General features: G+C 41.5%; 1 protein-coding gene across 1 annotated transcript in view; it reads right to left on the bottom strand.

Moving 5' to 3' along the window:
• Positions 1–6,941: 6,941 nt before the first annotated feature.
• Positions 6,942–18,376, bottom strand: part of LOC134075927 (soluble scavenger receptor cysteine-rich domain-containing protein SSC5D-like) — a 27,770-nt gene continuing 16,335 nt past the window's right edge. The window contains exons 4-9 of the mRNA XM_062530954.1: positions 13,090–13,181; positions 12,431–12,644; positions 9,206–9,517; positions 8,744–9,058; positions 7,496–7,587; positions 6,942–7,280 (exon numbers count right to left, since the gene is read on the bottom strand). Coding sequence (XP_062386938.1) covers positions 6,942–7,280; positions 7,496–7,587; positions 8,744–9,058; positions 9,206–9,517; positions 12,431–12,644; positions 13,090–13,181 — 1,364 coding nt within the window. The remainder of the gene's footprint in view (positions 7,281–7,495; positions 7,588–8,743; positions 9,059–9,205; positions 9,518–12,430; positions 12,645–13,089; positions 13,182–18,376) is intronic.

Below are 18,376 nucleotides of genomic sequence, written 5' to 3'. Positions count from 1 at the left end.
TATGTTGTTTAAAAAACTTGGTTTTGATATAATCTTAATATCTGATCAGACCAATCAATTTAATGCAGAAAGATTGTCAAATGGTTAACTAAACCAAAGCATGGCACATGATTTTCCCATGACTTTTATCAGACCAATCTGAAAACATAATGAACTTTTGTCAGAGAAATGGTTGACTAAACCAAAGCATGTTTTTTTTTTTTGTGCCATGCTTTGGTTTAGTTTATAATCTTGAATTTTGAAAGTCAACCATTTGTCAGACAAAAGTCCATTATGTTTTTGGATTGGTCTGATAAGTCATATGAAAAAACTTGTGCCATGATTTGGTTTTAGTTTATAATCTTGAGTTTTCAAAGTAATTTTTTTTTTTTCAGATTTTTAAAGAATATTTTTGTAGCTACATATTGGGTATGTTTTACCCTTGATTGTGATTTCCACAAGTCTTAATGTAACATCCTGAGTCAACAGTGGTGTTGTTCTATTTGTTTGCCTGCAGTATTCAAAGTGCACTTACAGTAACTTTGTTCTATTTGTGTGCCTGCTGTACAATGCTCACTGCTCACAAGTTCAATAAACTTAAGTTTTTCCAGGTAATCGGTTTCCTCATTTTATCCAAGTTCACACAACTTACAATTGCAGGTAATGTGAGTTCACTGTACTCTGAAAAGTGTAGTATTGCTGATTGCGTTCTACTCATGTACTTGAGTTATGAGAACTTAGTTTAGTTTGGTAAGCGCCTTTATTTGAGCTAAGTTCACTTTACTTTAGTATTCAAAGTACATTTAACTTAGTTCACTTTAGTTGTGAAAATAAAAAAAACCTGAGTATTGCCTACTCACTGTTTGCTAGTTTATTTTAATTGAACAAGTAACTTATTGTAACTTAAATAGATAAGTTCCTTTACTTAATTTTTTCCAGGTAATCGGTTTCCACAATTTTTTCAAGTGAAGTTAACTTATTAGGTTTTACAGTGTGAGAATTTCGGAGAATTTTGGAGGATGCATCGATGGATCCTCGGAGTGAAGAAATAACCCACAATCCTTTGCATATGAACAATTAGAAATATTCTGACGGTGCGGTTTAAAAAAAAAGAGAGAGAGAGGGAGATGGAAAGTAGATGCAAAGAAGCAGTGTGTGTTAATGTAGGCTAAATATGATTTATCAAGTGTTTTGTTAATGCCATCGTATATTTGCTCAGGCATTTATATCAAGTTATTGTGCATATTCATCATAAATGCATATGTCAATGTGCATGAACAAGTTGTGATAGACTTGTTATTAATTTATCTCAGAACTTCGCCCAATAGCCTACGAACTTTGTAGAAGTTTAACATTACCGTTGCTGTTGCCAATTACCGGTATAACTTTCCATTGACACTAACATAGTTATAAACTACGGATTGTGATATGTGAAGACCAAGTCGAATGTGGAAATACTGTAGGCTACTCCAAAAAGTTTATTTAGAGGAAAGTGCAGCCGCAGTTGTCGGAACTCCTGTAAAAGCAGCACAATTTCCACGGTTCTAATTAAGCGCGCAGCCGGAACCGTGCACAATTGACGTGCACTTCCACACTCGCTAGGCTGTTCCATTGCATAGATCTTGACGGCTGGAGAGGGTACTGGGAAGGTGTGTAGCCTTGTCTCTCTAGCACTCGACTTCAAAGAAAGCATTCTATCAAGGACGAGCTCTTGACTTTGAGAAATACCCGTGGACTTGGTACCTGATAGTGAGGACGTGCTAGGAAATTGGAATTATTTGGCATCCATAGGGCGGGCTGCGATACAGGAAGTGAGCTCATATCTCAGCAACACTTTGATATACGACGGCCAAACTTGGCACAGGAACATGTTATCTGGTTGTGAGGACGCACAATGTATCTCTGTAACGTTTTGTTGTACGAAGGCCAAACTTGACACGGGACATGGGGTGCCTCTCATTTGGTCTTTTATACAGCCTCCCTTCCTTCCTTGATCCTCGTCCTCACAGATCTAGATAAAGAATGATGAGGTGGCAACAATGGGATAGTCTATCCAGTGTTAGTTATAGATCAGTGGGAACGAGCCTGGAGGACTGAGGAGAGAGTTTGAGAGCCACCCATGGTATCTGTTTAAGAGGACGCACTAGGAAATTGGCATCATTTGGCATCCGTAGGAGGCGTTGTGATACAGGAAGTGAGCTCATATCTCAGCAACGCTTTGATGTATGAAGGCCAAACTTGTTACAGGGAATTGGCACCTGATTGTGCGGACATGCAAGGTTTGTGGCATCATTTGACCTCTAGGGGTGCTGTAATAAATGAAGTAAGCTAATATTTCAACCATTCTTTATGCAGTTGCCGTGAAAATTGCTGTGAGTGCTTGCTCATGCCATGGCAATGCCATTTCTGCGATTTTACTGCTAGACCCCCACATTGCAAGTGTGTTGCAAGGTCAAACTTTCAACTTTTTCTCAACAGAGTCCAGATATGGGGGATGATGATAAGAACTCATTCGGTGATAGAATTTTTACATCTATTTCCTATTTTGCATTTGCAGTACTTGCAGCAATGGATACCAGTTACCTGATAGGGACAGCCATTCTTGTGTGCACACTTGCCACACGAGCAGAGATCTGGCAAACCTTCAGGCTTATATATTCCAATCTCAGGGATTAATAAACTGCCCTTTCTCACAAAACCATAAGCATTCTGCATTTAAGACCAAGGTGGTGCATTTAAGACCAAGGTGGTGTATTGTTTTAAGTATGAAAATACTTACCTAGTGCTCTCTCATAAGATAATTTTGACTTAATTTAAGATGAGTTAGACTTATTTTTAAGTCTAAGACAAATATACTTACTGTACTGGCAGATAATTGTGCTTGTTTAACGACAAATTTACTTATTGCACTGGGAGATAATTTAGCTTGTTTTCAGGGAGAATTGATTAGTTTGATTTTACTAGACAAGCAGCTTTTTGCAGTGTTGTATTTGTAATTCCACACAGGACATCCTCCTCACACACACATCCACACTGAACATCTACAAACACAATTAAAAATATCAAACCAGAATTCTTACAATACATGTTCATTGTAAACATTGTGATCACCTCAGAGAAGCTGTTGCTTCAAGAGTGTATCTACGCATATTTAATGAGATATCGCCTCATTTGCACATTTAATTATTGGAAATGTATGAGGATATCTATAAAGAGAAAAAAAGGTCCCACCAAATAATGCCAATTTCCTAGAATGTCCTCACAATCAGGTACCAAGTCCACATACTAAGTTTGAACTTCGTACATCAAAGCGTTACTGAGATATGAACTTACTTCCTGTATCACAGCGCCCCCTATAGAGTCCAAATGATACCAATTTCCTAGTGCATCATCACAATCAGTTAACGAGTCCCCTTACCAATGTTTGGACTTCATACATCAAAGCGTTGGTGAGATATGAGCTCACTTCCTGTTTGGCGGGTTCGCAGTCAATTTTGATTGGCTATATTGAGTGAACGCTTATGCATATTGAAACTCTGCAGCTTTGCTGTTAGACCCCCAAATATCAAACCAGAATTCTTACATTACATGGTCAGATAAACATTGAGATCACCTCAGAAAAGCTGTTGTGTCAAGAGTGTATGTACGCATATTTAATGAGATATTGCCTCATTTGCATATTTAAAAAAACAAGTTAGACAAAGTGTAATACAAAAAGTGTTTCTCTTAATATGAACATTAATCTGGTAGAAGTTTATGAGGATATCTATAAAGGGAAAAAAAAGTCCCATTCACCTCTAGTGTAATAATAGTGTGATATATAGTGTCACCTATTGTGGTCATTTTCAGGACTTTCGTCCCGGATAGAGATTTTGGCACACATCCCATGTTGTTCAGAGGGGTCATATTAGTTAAGAACAGTTGAGATATTCTCCGCTAAATGAAGCGCATACAAATCTCTCTCAGGTCCTAGACTAATACAACATCTGCACACCTATGATACATGAAAATGAACACCAGGCAGTGTAACTGGTGTGTGTGTGTGTGTGTGTGTGTGTGTGTGTGTGTGGACAGGATGAGAAAGCTTAGACACCCAAACCAGACTGGAGCCACTTGTGAATAACCTGTAACACAGATACATAAAATGTAGGCTAGGGTTTTATTACAGCAGACAAAGGCATTTATGTATGTTGATATTTACCTTCACTACATCCTGAACTGGTAACACCAGTTACAGAAGCATATGGCTATTTTTTATTATTAATGTGTGGACCAAAAGTCAAATAAATAAAATGTAAAACTGTATAGCTTACTTTACTTGGGTGGCAGGACAGAATGAGAAAGCGTAGACACCCAAACCAGACTGGAGCCACTTGTGAATAACCTGTAACACAGATACATAAATGTACATTTCAGAGAGCTTTTGAGGTAGAAGGTGGGTTTTATTACAGCAGACAAAGGCATTTATGCATGTTGACATTTACCTTCACTACATCCTGCACTGGTAACACCAGTTACAGAGGCATATGGTTATTTTTATTATTAATGTTTAGACCACCAGTTACAGAGGCATATGGTTATTATTTATTATCAATGTTTAGACCAAAAGTCAAATAAATCAAATGTAAAACTGTATAGCTTACTTTACTTGGGTGGCAGGACAGGATGAGAAAGCGTAGACCCCCAAACCAGACTGGAGCCACTTGTGAATAACCTGCAACGCAGATACATAAATGTACATTTCATTAGAGAGCTTTTGAGGTAGAAGGTGGGTTTTATTACAGCAGACAAAGGCATTTATGCATGTTGACATTTACCTTCACTACATCCTGAACTGGTAACACCAGTTACAGAGGCATATGGTTATTTTTATTATTAATGTTTAGACCACCAGTTACAGAGGCATATGGTTATTTTTTATTATCAATGTTTAGACCAAAAGTCAAATAAATCAAATGTAAAACTGTATAGCTTACTTTACTTGGGTGGCAGGACAGGATGAGAAAGCGTAGACCCCCAAACCAGACTGGAGCCACTTGTGAATAACCTGTAACGCAGATACATAAATGTACATTTCATTAGAGAGCTTTTGAGGTAGTAGGTGGGTTTTATTACAGCAGACAAAGGCATCTATGCATGTTGACATTTACCTCCAATTCGTCCTGAACTAGTAACACCAGTTACAGAGGCATATGGTTATTTTTATTTTTATTATTAATGTTTAGACCAAAAGTCAAATAAATCAAATGTAAAACTGTATAGCTTACTTTACTTGGGTGGCAGAACAGGATGAGAAAGTGTAGACCCCCAAACCAGACTGGAGCCACTTGTGAATAACCTGTAACGCAGATACATGTAGCCTACATTTCATTAGAGAGCTTTTGAGGTAGAAGATGGGTTTTATTACAGCAGACAAAGGCATTTATGCATGTTGACATTCACCTCCACTCCTGAACTAACACCAGTTACAGAGGCATATGGTTATTTTTATTTTTATTATTAATGTGTGGACCAAAAGACAAATAAATCAAATGTAAAACTGTAGCAGCTATAGCTTACTTGGGTGGCAGGACAGGATGAGAAAGCGTAGACCCCCAAACCAGACTGGAGCCACTTGTGAACCTGTAACGCAGATACATAATGTACATTTCATTAGAGCGCTTTTGAGGTAGAAGGTGGGTTTTATTACAGCAGAAAAAGGCATTTATGCATGTTGACATTTACCTCCACTTCGTCCTGAACTGGTAACTTTAACGCTATCGTTAGTTAACAAGCTAACGCTAGCTAACCAACTTTTGTTGTTCACAGGCTAACGCTAGCTAACAAGCTAACGCAAGCCAACTTTTGTTGTTCACAGGCAAACACATTACGTTAGCGTTAAACCAAATTAAACTTTGCTCATTTTAAACTCTGAGTTTGGCTTTAATTAAAAAGGTAACAAAGCCCAAGTTGGACAGGATTTAGCCCTGTTTAAAGTGAGCTAAATTAGCTTGCGCAAGCTAGACGTAGCTGGCGTGTAAATATGAGCAATATCTGCCGGCCAGCAAATCTTTGGATAATATCAGCAAATAAAGCTAGCAGCTAGATAAGTAGGTAACTTGTGTTATGGAAGTACGTTTTCACTGAGTAGACTAGGTAACTGCATGAATAAAGCATATAGGAGCATACTTACAGTGAGCCTTCAGCAGCACTTCAACTAGAAAACTGAAGAAGCCGTGAGAATTTCCAGAAGTTGAACGTTCCTCTTCTACGGCTGATGCTGCTTTCCTACAGTAGTTACTGTTTATGCTCAACAACACACAGTCTTACAGTAATACAGTATTTCCACAGTAGTTGACTGTGTTGTGGAAAAACAGTAGCATGCTGTTGCAAAATTGCTGTTAATTAACAGCATTTTTTTACAGTGTGGCTATATGGAGATATTGTATAATTATTGATTCAGTGTCTAATAAGCCCATGTGGGCTGGGCACCAAAAAAGGTGTTTGACACTTAAATAAACAATATCAATCAATCAATCCAACAATCTCGCATGTCATGTGAAAAACAGTTGGCTTGGCAGTGATATTTTTAGCATGCACACATTTTTTTGTACAAGATTAGGAATGTAGTTCAAGATAACGCTAACATGGTCCTCTATCACTGTATGAAGAGTCAGAGACCATCAGGTGATTAAACATTAGGGGTTTCCCGGCTGCCGTGAGGACAACTCTGTCATTCGGTACCTGACCTACAGTATCTGTGTTGGTTTTCAACCGGAACACAGGAACCGGAAAACCTTGCAGGAACAGATTGAAAAAGTCTATACCGTAATTTCCCGACTATTAGCCGCAGCTTATACATTGATTTTGCTAAATTTCCTGTACTGTGAGGTTAATACAAGGGGGCAGTTAATATAGTGTTAATATGGTTTTGTTTCTTTTAACTTGCATAAAACACTGTCCTGCGGCTTATATGCGGGAAATTATTGTAGAACCTGATCCTTTTTCCTGTATGACCACGTCATGCTAGCAGCGGCAGGTGTCTGCTCTCTGAGACTGATCTGCAGAGCTGTAGTGAAGGTGAGTTTACTGAGACTGTGGTGCTGACCGGTGGCTGGCTGTGTAGAGGGCAGTGCAGAGGGCCGTATAGGGAGCTCTGTAGAGGGCAGTGCAGAGGGCAGTGGCTCGGCCAGCTTGAGGTCGTATTTTCCCTCAGCGCCCATGCGGTACTTATATTGATGGCCGTTGTCCCACCTCACCTGGATCCAGCCACTCTCACTCAGTTGACCAATCACACGGCCCAGACCGGGCGGGGTGCCATCCTGAAATAAGAGACAAACACATGTGCGCACACACATATAAACAAACATAGAAACAGACAATCACAAACAAAGTACATGCACACTCAAATACACACACACACACACACACACACACACACAAACACACACACACACACACACACACACACACACACACACACACACACACACACACACACACACACACACACACACACACAGTACTGGTCACGTACCTGGTTTCCCCACTTCCAGTCCTGACCCCTCATGACCCTGGTGCCGATCTTCATCATGGCGGCCATCTCTGGACCAGATATTGTGCTGTTATCTGCAGGGGGAGAGACAGCAGCAACATTCATACATGTACAGTGGGGAGCACATGTATTTGATACCATGCTAAAACAGGAATATAAAATCATCATTTGACAATTGATCTTAATGCCTTAATTAAAAAAAATAGTAAAAATCAAACCAAGCCAAGGACACCCATTTTCTTTGTGATTGAAGAATGTATCGTAAATAAATAAATGTTTTCCTTAAATGCTAGGGGAAGGAAGTATTTGACCCCCTTTGTAACCCGATGGGAATTTAACAGGGGCAGGCAGATTTTTATTTTTAAAGGCCAGCTATTTCATGGATCCGGGATATTATGCATCCCGATAAAGTTCCCTTGGCCTTTGGAATTAAAATAGCCCCACATCACCACATACCCTTCACCATAGCTAGAGATTGGCATGGTGCTTTTTCCAGTAGGCCTATTAGCATTCGATTTGATGTTTGATTTGCATTGAGCTCAATGAGCATCAAACAGGCTAATAGGCTGTTACAGGGTGCTACCATCTTTTCCAAGCTAGATCTTCGCAATGCCTACCATCTTGTTTGTATCCGTGAGAGTGATGAATGGAAAACTGCGTTCAACACCCCCACGGGACATTACGAATACCAGGTCATGCCCTTTGGTCTCACTAATGCCCCCACTGTTTTCCAGGCATTGATTTATGATGTCCTTCGAGATATGCTGGATAAATTTGTTTTTGTGTACTTGGATGACATTTTGATTGTTTTCTCATAGCCTGCAAGATCATGTCAACCATATCTGGTTATACTGTTTTTTCATTGGCTGATTAGTACATTGCTCTATTGCTTAATTCATTTGTTGCAATTGTTCCTGTGATCTTTAATCTTTTGTGAGTTTTTGGATTTTTGACGGATTTTTGAATGACTTTTTCCCTTCCTGTGATTGGACTCTTTTCTGTTGAACTGTGATCCCTGGATTTTGTGCAAGATCTCTGAGTAAAGTCTTCACTGCATCTCTCTTGTCTCTCTGCATCTCTGTCCTGTATTCACACCTGACAGTGGTGTAGCATGCATAGAGACAAAAATGTTTTTGCTCACTTATCTAACTCTGGGGGAGACAGTGAATAACCCCATTTCATGAAACAGTGTTGTGTTCCTTTAAGTGGATGATCATGTGATGAACTAACCTGAGCACACCACACCAGCATCTTCACCATGGTTACAGTCATGTCTTCCTAAGCCATTATGGGAGCACTCTGTAAGGGATCCTTCAGAACCAGAGCAGCGGACCTCATCCATCCAGATGTTCCCACTGCCTCTGCCAAAGTGGGCTTTTGAGGGGGCAGAGGCAGCACTTCCACATCCCAGCTGTCTACACACCACCTGTGCATCTCTCATGTCCCAGCTATCATCACACACAGTGCCCCACTGGCTGTTATAGTTTAACTCTACTCTACCTGAGCACCTTGTGCTCCCACCAACCAGCCTGACAGCAGCATTTCCTGTAACAAGTACAGATTGAAAGGTGTAGAATGAGTCAGAATATAGTCAGCAAACTGGCATGACAATATTACATAAAATTGTGAGTATTCTATTAAACAAAGGATTACTATCATCAAGTTCAGTGGATTGTTATGGTTCCTACTTACCTGAGCACACCACACCAGCATCTTCACCATGGTGACAGTCATGTGTTCCTAAGCCACTATGGGAGCACTCTGTAAGGGATCCTTCAGAACCAGAGCAGCGGACCTCATCCATCCAGATGTTCCCACTGCCTCTGCCAAAGTGGGCTTCATTGGGGGCAGAGACAGCACCTCCACATCCCAGCTGTCTACACACCACCTGTGCATCTCTCATGTCCCAGCTATCATCACACACAGTGCCCCACTGTCTGTTATAGTAGACCTCAACTCTTCCTGAACAATTAGTGCTCCCACCAACAAGCCTAACAGCATCTCCTGTAACAAGTACAGATTGCGGGGTGTAGAATGGGAAAGAGAATATAGTCAGCAAACTCATATAACTGTATTACATAATTCTGGGGATATTTTAGTACTTAAAGGGATACTATCATGCGCTATTAGTTGACATTGCAGTAACTGAGCTGCGCTTTAGAACTGAACACCTCAAAACGGAAGTTTTGGAGCAGAGCACAAACGGCTGATTCACAAAAACAAGGGTGCCAGGTGCCAGTCATACTTCTAGCATGCAGACATTTTTAGTGCGGCTTGAGCTGTTCCCAAGGCATTTCCGGTGGCACAGAAAATGACTTCAAAATGACTAAATTTTCTGTGCCACAGAGCTGCAGTAAAAGTACCTTGTGGACAAACAAAATATTTAAAAGTTCTGTTTTAAAGTTGATATTTTGTAGATCATTAAGCTACAGTCTCATTCATTTTCAATTAAGAGTCATTGCACGAGAAAACCAGGCAAAACCAGCAGAAGGTAGGAAGATGGGGGTCGGCCAAATCGGCTCATACTTTGTATATGTGATAAGTATTTGGAACTATGAACAGCCATATACTTAAAACCCTCAAACTCTTTTTTGTTGTGGAGTTCTGGGGCCCCTCTCAGAGAACCTCAAAAATCCAACAATTCATGGCTGAAAATGACTGAAATTGCCATTTCTACCCTGATTATCCTGATAAAGATATGAACATGAGCTTTATGTTTCCATAGAGCTTAGGTAGAATAGTTTTAAAGACCAAAAGGTGCACTAGGGGGTTATCTGCACCACTGAAAGCAGAATTTTCATCCCTCTAAAATTGGTCATTTTTAGGAGGCATTATCTCACATTCGCAGTGGCTTTGGTGGATGGTTTTACTGTTGCTGGACAGAGGAACATCTTCTGATTCAAAAACAATTGTTGTCTAATTGGGCCACACATAATGTGCGCCGTGCCAGGAGGGTCTTTACGGGTTTTTTTCGGATTTTGGAGTATAATAAACCAGGTAATAATATCTCACGATAGGGTAATTTATGGTCAATTTTTGTGTCACTGTATGACAAATTGTTAAAGATAGCTTTAATTAACAGAAAAGCACTCAAAGAGTGCAGACCTCTGCATGCATTGACGTTCTTGGTTGTCATACATTTGAAACTAGACTATTCAGATCGTCGCCGAGTGGCCATACCATGCCATTACATCGCAAACATCTGGCATTAAAGGTATACTATGCTAGCCTGGTCCTGACCATCCCATAATACTACCATTTCATTTCGTATTATGGTCTGGAATTTCTTTGCTCTGAAGCGCTTGCAGGAAGCGGGAAGTAACGCCCAGTTCTGGTTTGAATTGATTGGACAGCTCTCACCCAATCGGCGATAGTTACTCATAACAACATAGCGCAGGCGTTTAACGTCATCGTCAAGAGCGCCCTCCCCCTTTCGCCCCCACCAACCCGTCTCTTCGTTTATTGGCTGCTTTCTGGAGGGGGGGCGTTCTGTTACAATTCTACCGAGCAGAATGCTCCACAGAGGAGCACGGCCAGACACGTAGTGGAGGCAATCCTTGGCCGGAAGTACGTGGATGGCTCGCGAGGCTAATACTATGCAGGATTGGCGATTTCATCGCCGGTTTCGCTTTCACTTTTCATTTTCGCTTGCATATTTTATGCTTGCATATTTCTCTGCAGAGCTTCCCCCACAGCTTTAGCGTGTATATTTGACAAAACTCCTCAATCAGTCAGTCTGCCGTGCCTTTTCATGAGACTTTACATGACACTTCCTGGAGTAGAGCATGGGTGCGTGCCTGGTGTCTCCTGAAGTTGCAAGTGTGGTTTTACCGCTACAGACCACTAGAGCGGCCAAAAAAAACACCGTTCAACCGGTAAGGACCCATTTAATCATATATAACAGTATGGAACGAATTGATTAACTGAAAAACGTTGCTTAGTATACCTTTAAATCTGTTTGTGATGTAATGCCATGGTATGGCCATGTGATGGCGATCTGAATATGGTTTATCATAGGCCAAAACACGACAAATTCTGCTAAAGACCCTCCTGGCACGGCACACATTATGTGTGGCCCAATTAGACGACAATTGTTTTTGAATCAGTAGATGTTCCTTTCTCCAGCAACAGTAAAACCATCAACCAAAGCCACTGCGAATACGAGATAATGCTTCTTAAAAATGACCGCAATTTAGAGGGAGGAAAATTCTGCTTTCAGTGGTGTAGATAACCCCTCGGTGCACCTTTTGGTCTTTAAAACTATGCTACCTAGGCTCTATGGAAATATAAAGCTTATGTTCATATCTTTATCAGGATAATCAGGGTAGAAATGGCAATTTCAGTCATTTTCAGCCATGAATTGTTGGATTTTTGAGGGTCTCTGAGAGGGGTCCCAGAACTCCATAACAAAAAACAGCTGGAGGGTTTTAAGTATACTGTATGGCTGTTCATAGTTCCACATACTTATCACATATACAAAGTATGAGCCGATTTGGCCGACCCCCATCTTCCCACCTCTGCCTGGTTTTCTCATGCAATGACTCTTAAAGTATCTGTTTTGTTTTTCCATGTTTCAACCGGAAACCTTTTATTTATTCTTTTTTTTTGGCCTTTTTTTTTAAATTTTTATTCGGATAAGACAGTGATGATAGACAGGAAGCGAGTGGGAGAGAGATGGGGATTGTTTGGGATATGACCGGAGGTTGTATTCCAACCTGGGCCCCCGTGGGCACTTGGACCCGTACATGGTATGAACGCTTTAGCCTGTTGCGCTACAGCACCCCCTCAACCTGAAACCTTATTGGAACAGATTGAAAGAGTCTAAAGAATCTCATCCTGTATGAGCAGGTGTCTGCTCTCTGAGACTGATCTGCAGAGCTGTAGTGAAGGTGAGTTTACTGAGACTGTGGTGCTGACCGGTGGCTGGCTGTGTAGAGGGCAGTGCAGAGGGCCGTATAGGGGGCTCTGTAGAGGGCAGTGCAGAGGGCAGTGGCTCAGCCAGCTTGAGGTCGTATTTTCCCTCGCGGCCCATGCGGTACTTGTTTACATGGCCGTTGTCCCACCTCACCTGGATCCAGCCACTCTCACCCAGTTGATCAATCACACGGCCCAGACCGGGCGGGATGCCATCCTGAAATATGAGACAAACGCACACACACACACACACACACACACAGACATTTCACAAAAACATGTGTTGAGTAGATGTTTAATGTTTCCCCCCCCTCTCTCTTTCTCTCTCTCACACACACACACATACACACACACATTATGTTGAGTAGAAATTCACTATTTCACACACACACACACACACACACACACATGGGCATACACACACGCACACACACGTGCACACACACACACACACACACACACACACACACACACACACACACACACACTTGCACACACACACACACACACACACACACACACACACACACACACACGTGCACACACACACACACACACACACACGTGCACACACACACACACACACACGTGCACACACACATGCACACACACGTGCACACACACTTGCACACACACACACACACACAGTACTGGTTATGTACCTGGTTTCCCCACTTCCAGTCCTGACCCCTCATGACCCTGGTGCCGATCTTCATCATGGCCGCCATCTCTGGACCAGAAATTGTGCTGTTACCTGCAGGGGGAGAGACAGCAGCAACATTCATACAGATGCACACCACCATAAAACAAATTGTATCGCCTAAATATATTGAAACTGTTGAAAAATGTGTACACTACAGTGGAAAAGTTTGGAATCACAAGTCGTTGTCAAGAAGCAGGTTGTTGCATTGTGCATTAGTCACTAGGTGGCACTACTCCACAAATGACACATAATCATCTTGGATAATTCACTCAGAGGCCAATATACCATAAAAAAAAAAAATTGGCCAACAGTTTTTGATCTGTTGATACGGTATGTGTTAGTAGCAGCACCCCATTTAGTCAAAATATTAAAAAAAAATGTGTAAATACAAGTCTGTGAGTCTGTGTGTAGATCATTAAGCTAAATTAATTTACAATTCAAAGAATCTGGGCCAGATGTACGTAGATTAGCGATCGTAACGTTGTTTGCGCCAAGGCCGACACGCAAAAAGCACACACTATGATACTTCAGTTTATGTCCTATTTACCAATCCTGAAATTCGATGGGTAATCTGGGCCGTTCTCCGCCCCCTAACACAATTAGAGAAGGACAACAACTGAACGACACTTCAATCAGAAGCGCAGTTGAATGAAGTTACAGTAACTGATGACAACATTAAAAGGAATCCAACGTTTAGCGATCATGAAATAATACAATGCATAATGGCAACAAGCAGGAAGATAATGAAGAGCAGTAGTTCTACTCAAACTGGCTTACTTGTGCCTCTATGGAAGATTTATCAAATCTAACAAGTAGGAAGGTGACAGTCATGTGTTCCTAAACCACTATGGGAGCACTCTGTAAGGGATCCTTCAGAACCAGAGCAGCCAACATTGTCCATCCAGATGTCCCCACTGCCTCTGCCAAAGTGGGCTTCTTTGGGGGCAGACACAGCACCTCCACATCCCAGCTGTCTACACACCACCTGTGCATCTCTCATGTCCCAGCTATCATCACACACAGTGCCCCACTGGCTGTTGTGGTAGACCTCCACTACCTGAGCTAGGGTTGCCACCTGTCCCGGTTTCAACAGATTGTCCCGCTTTTCAATGGTCTGTCCAGGAAAAAAAAAAAAATTATCCCGGGACACTGAATGTCCCGGTTTTTCTATGTTGTCCTAACTACGGCCCGTGGGCCAACTGCGGGCGACACACACTTTAATGCGGCCCGCAGAGCATGCATTAGTTTATCATAGATCTGGCCTGCCACACTTAGGTTATCATTGGCTGTTCGCTATTTCTTTCCAGCAATGACGTTGTGGTTAACATTACTGCAAACTGCTTTACACTCTTCTTAGAGAACGTTTACAATGTCAATATCTTAACAGCATGTTACATAGAGATGATACTCGTTGAAATCTCTATTGCAGCAAATCTAATTTGTGACCCTGTAAAGCGGAACCAGTCGTTTCGGTAAAATTTATTAAATTAAGTTATTGTGGTCACGTGAACGGCCATAAACTAAGCTTTCCAACGGTATGTATGTCGAGGGTATTACACAAACTATTGCTAAGATAACCGCATCCAAAGTTGACATGGTTCTCCTGTCACGATATGCCAGAAGACGAGAAATCACCATTTTAAGCGGCGCGTGCACAACGGGAATGACAGCAAATGTGTTGAATCTTCGCCGGGTTTAACAGTCAAAACTTATGTTTTTCCGTGAAAGGTGTTCACGATATGAAACTGTAGACTGTATACAGTCAAATTATGCGAAAACGTGAAATTCAACATTTTAACCCGGAAGTTTGTTATTGTTGATTATCTCAAAATAACGTTGTGCGCAAAACGACTGATTTCGCTTTGAATGGTCACATTTGTGTTAATGTTACTTATAACGTAATTGAGAACGCGTTTGAGCGCGCACGAAGGGGAGAGAGAGTGCCAGCTGGATTGACATTGTTGATAACTGATATCTCATTTTTATAAGAAACGTTTAAAAGAAAAACGCGAAGAGTAGTTACACTCCTGAGCATTTAAACTGAGAGCCACTGACTGAGTGTCAAGAGTCTTAAAGTGACAGTGCACCATTTATAAATGAATTAAACAGCATCATAACCGTATTTAACAAAATTACTTTATCATTATTATCATTTGAGTAATATATTCATATAGCCTATTATTAGGGCCCGAGCACCGAGGTGCGGCCGCTGTAGCAGCGGCTGCACCGTAGGTGCAAGGCCCTATTGTTTTTGCTCAGATTATTCTTATTATTAGGGCCCGAGCACCGAGGTGCGGCCACTGAAAGTGGCTGCACCGTAGGTGCAAGGCCCTATTGCTTCTGCTCAGATTATTATTATTATTCGGTCTGTGGAATCTTCTTACAGGTCATGTTTGGCCTTTTTTCACCAACTTGGCATGCTCTAAAACTCTTGAAATTTGGCAGTTAGATGTGGAATTGGTAACGCTACTCAGAGACAGAGCTCTGGCCAAGGGTGTGGCTCAGGGACTCTATAGCGCCACCTACCGCGCTGTCTGTTGTGGTTGACACGTGCATGCACGAAAATGAACCAAATTTGGTAGGCATGTGTGTTCTATTAATCTGAACAACTATTACATTTACACTCTATAGTAAATATTAGAAGAATTTCAGTTATGATTATGATTATGATTTTAGCACATCATGTATTTTGAAACACTTCTCCCAGACGGTTTATCGAAATCATGTCATATCAGCACTAAAATGATCTTGAGGGGTTGCCCAAGAGGAATTGCGACCAGATTTTTGAATTTCAAAAGTATATCGAAATGGCAAAGGTTTGAATTATGGCGTTTTATTAAGAAACAGGAAGTTGGTGTTATAGGCAGAAATAAGGCTATGAATTGGATGTAATTTGGCAGCTACATGTGGAATTGCTTCTGCTAGTCAGAGACAGAGCTCTGGCCTAAGGTGTGGCTTTGGGACTCTATAGCGCCACCTAGCAGCATGTTATCTGTTGTGGTTGACACAAACATTCACGAAAATGAACCAAATTTGGTGGACTTCTGTGTTATTGCTATGGCTAGTCAGAGACAGAGCTTTGGCATAGGGTGTGGCGTAGGGACTCTATAGCGCCACCTAGTGCGTTGTATGTTGTGGTTGACACAAACATTCACGGAAATTAACCAAATTTGGTGGGCTTGTGTGTTATTGCTATCGGTAGTCAGAGGCAGAGCTCTGGCCTAAGGTGTGGCTTCGGGACTCTACAGCGCCACCTAGTAGCACGTTATCTGTTGTGGTTGACACAAACATTCACGAAAATGAACCAAATTTGATGGGCTTGTGTGTAATTGCTATTGCTAGTCAGAGACAGCGCTCTAGCCAAGGGTGTGGCTTAGGGACTCTATAGCGCCACCTGGTGTGTTGTCTGTTGTGGTTGACACATACATTCTCGAAAATGAACCAAATTTGGTGGGCTTGTGTGTTATTGCTATCGCTAGTCAGAGACAGAGCTCTAGCCTAGGGTGTGGCTTAGGGACTCTGTAGCGCCACCTAGCACATTGTCTGTTGTGGTTGACGCATACATTCACAAAAATGAACCAAATTTGGTGGTTTTGTATGTTATTGCTGCCGCTACTGAAAGATAGAGCTCTGGCTTAGGGTGTGGCTTAAGGACTCTACAGCACCACCTAGTGTGTTGTTTGTTGTGGTTGACGTGTACATTCACGAAAATAAACCAAATTTGGCGGGCTTGTGTGTTGTTGCTGTCTCTAGTCAGAGACAGAGCTCAGGCCTAGGGTGTGGCTTAGGGACTCTATAGCACCACGTAGCATGTTGTCTGTTGTGATTGAAACATATATTCACAAAAATGTACCAAATTTAGAGGGCATGTGTGTTGCTCATGCACATGCCCACCAACCTGCGCATGTTGCTTTGTTAAATTCCGAAATGTCACAGGTCCGCACCGCAGGTGCTCGGGCCCGCCATCGCCGCTTGCGGCTATATTTATAGTATAATTCTCTTACCAGTAACATTTTTCACCAACTTGGCATGCTCTAAAACTCTTGCAATTTAGCTGGCATATGTAGAATTGCATTTGATACTCAGACACAGAGCTGTGGCCTAGGGTGTGGCTCAGGGACTCTATATCGCCACCTAGCGCGCCGTCTACTGTGGTTAACACATACATTCACGGAAATGAACCAAATTTGGTGGACATGTGTGTTGTATTATTCTGAACAAGTTTTACATTCAAACTATATAGTGAATCTTAGAAGAATTTGAATTATGTGAGATTTTCTGATTTTTGCATATCATGTATTTTGAAATACTTCTCCTAGACGGTTTATCGAAATTATGTCATTTAAGCACTAAAATGATCTTGAGGGGTTGCCCGAGAGGAATTGCGACCAGATTTTTGAATTTCAAAAGTATATTGAAATGGCGAAGGTTTGAATCTAGGTGTCTTATAAAAGAAACAAAAAGTTGGTGTTATAGGCAGAAAACAGTGACTAATTTGGATGAAATTTTATGGAGTATTAGTTAGTGTGTTTGTAGTGACAGTCATATACAAAGTTTTGAATTTGGTGTTGTTTGTGATTTTTAAAAGCGCATTAATGATTGTGGTGGACACAGTTTTAGCTAAAATATTTTGAAGCGAGTTGATGAATAATAATAATCATATTAACCTATGCTGCAATTTTGACTTTAACCATATTAACAGAAAGTGAGTTATTTAGGTTTTCTTATGAGGATGGCTCTGTGTTACGATCTTTTCTCATCCGCGCCTTCATGTTGGTCCTGTTACACACACACAGAACCACATTTAACCGCACACACATTACACACGCGCAAGCTTTCCAGAGAGTTACGCACACACATGGCATCCCCCTTGACCCCTCTGCCTCCCTCCCTCTCTCTCTTTCTATCTCTCTCTCTATCTTAGCCCCATGCCCCCCCCCCCCCCCCCTCCCTCATTTGCATACCGACCCCCCACACACTCTCTCACCCATCCCCCATGCCTCTCTGGTGGTGGTAAGAAGGCCAACAGATGATAACCCAACTTGAGGATGAGAGAAGGCACCACAATCCTGCAACTTATTTGCCATGTGTGTGTGTGACAACACCTTGGTTAATAGATCTTAAACTTTCCTTAATATTAGACAATGATTAAAGAAGGCTTAAGAACGCTCTGTCGGGTTGTCTGTTGTGGTTGACACATACATTCACAAAAATGAACCAAATTTGATGGGCTTGTGTGTTATTGC

Source organism: Sardina pilchardus, chromosome 3 (genome assembly GCF_963854185.1).
Source record: "Sardina pilchardus chromosome 3, fSarPil1.1, whole genome shotgun sequence".
Taxonomy (NCBI): Eukaryota; Metazoa; Chordata; class Actinopteri; order Clupeiformes; family Clupeidae; genus Sardina; species Sardina pilchardus.
The sequence above is the reverse complement of the archived record's forward strand: the minus strand, read 5'-3'. Positions and strand labels throughout refer to the sequence as shown.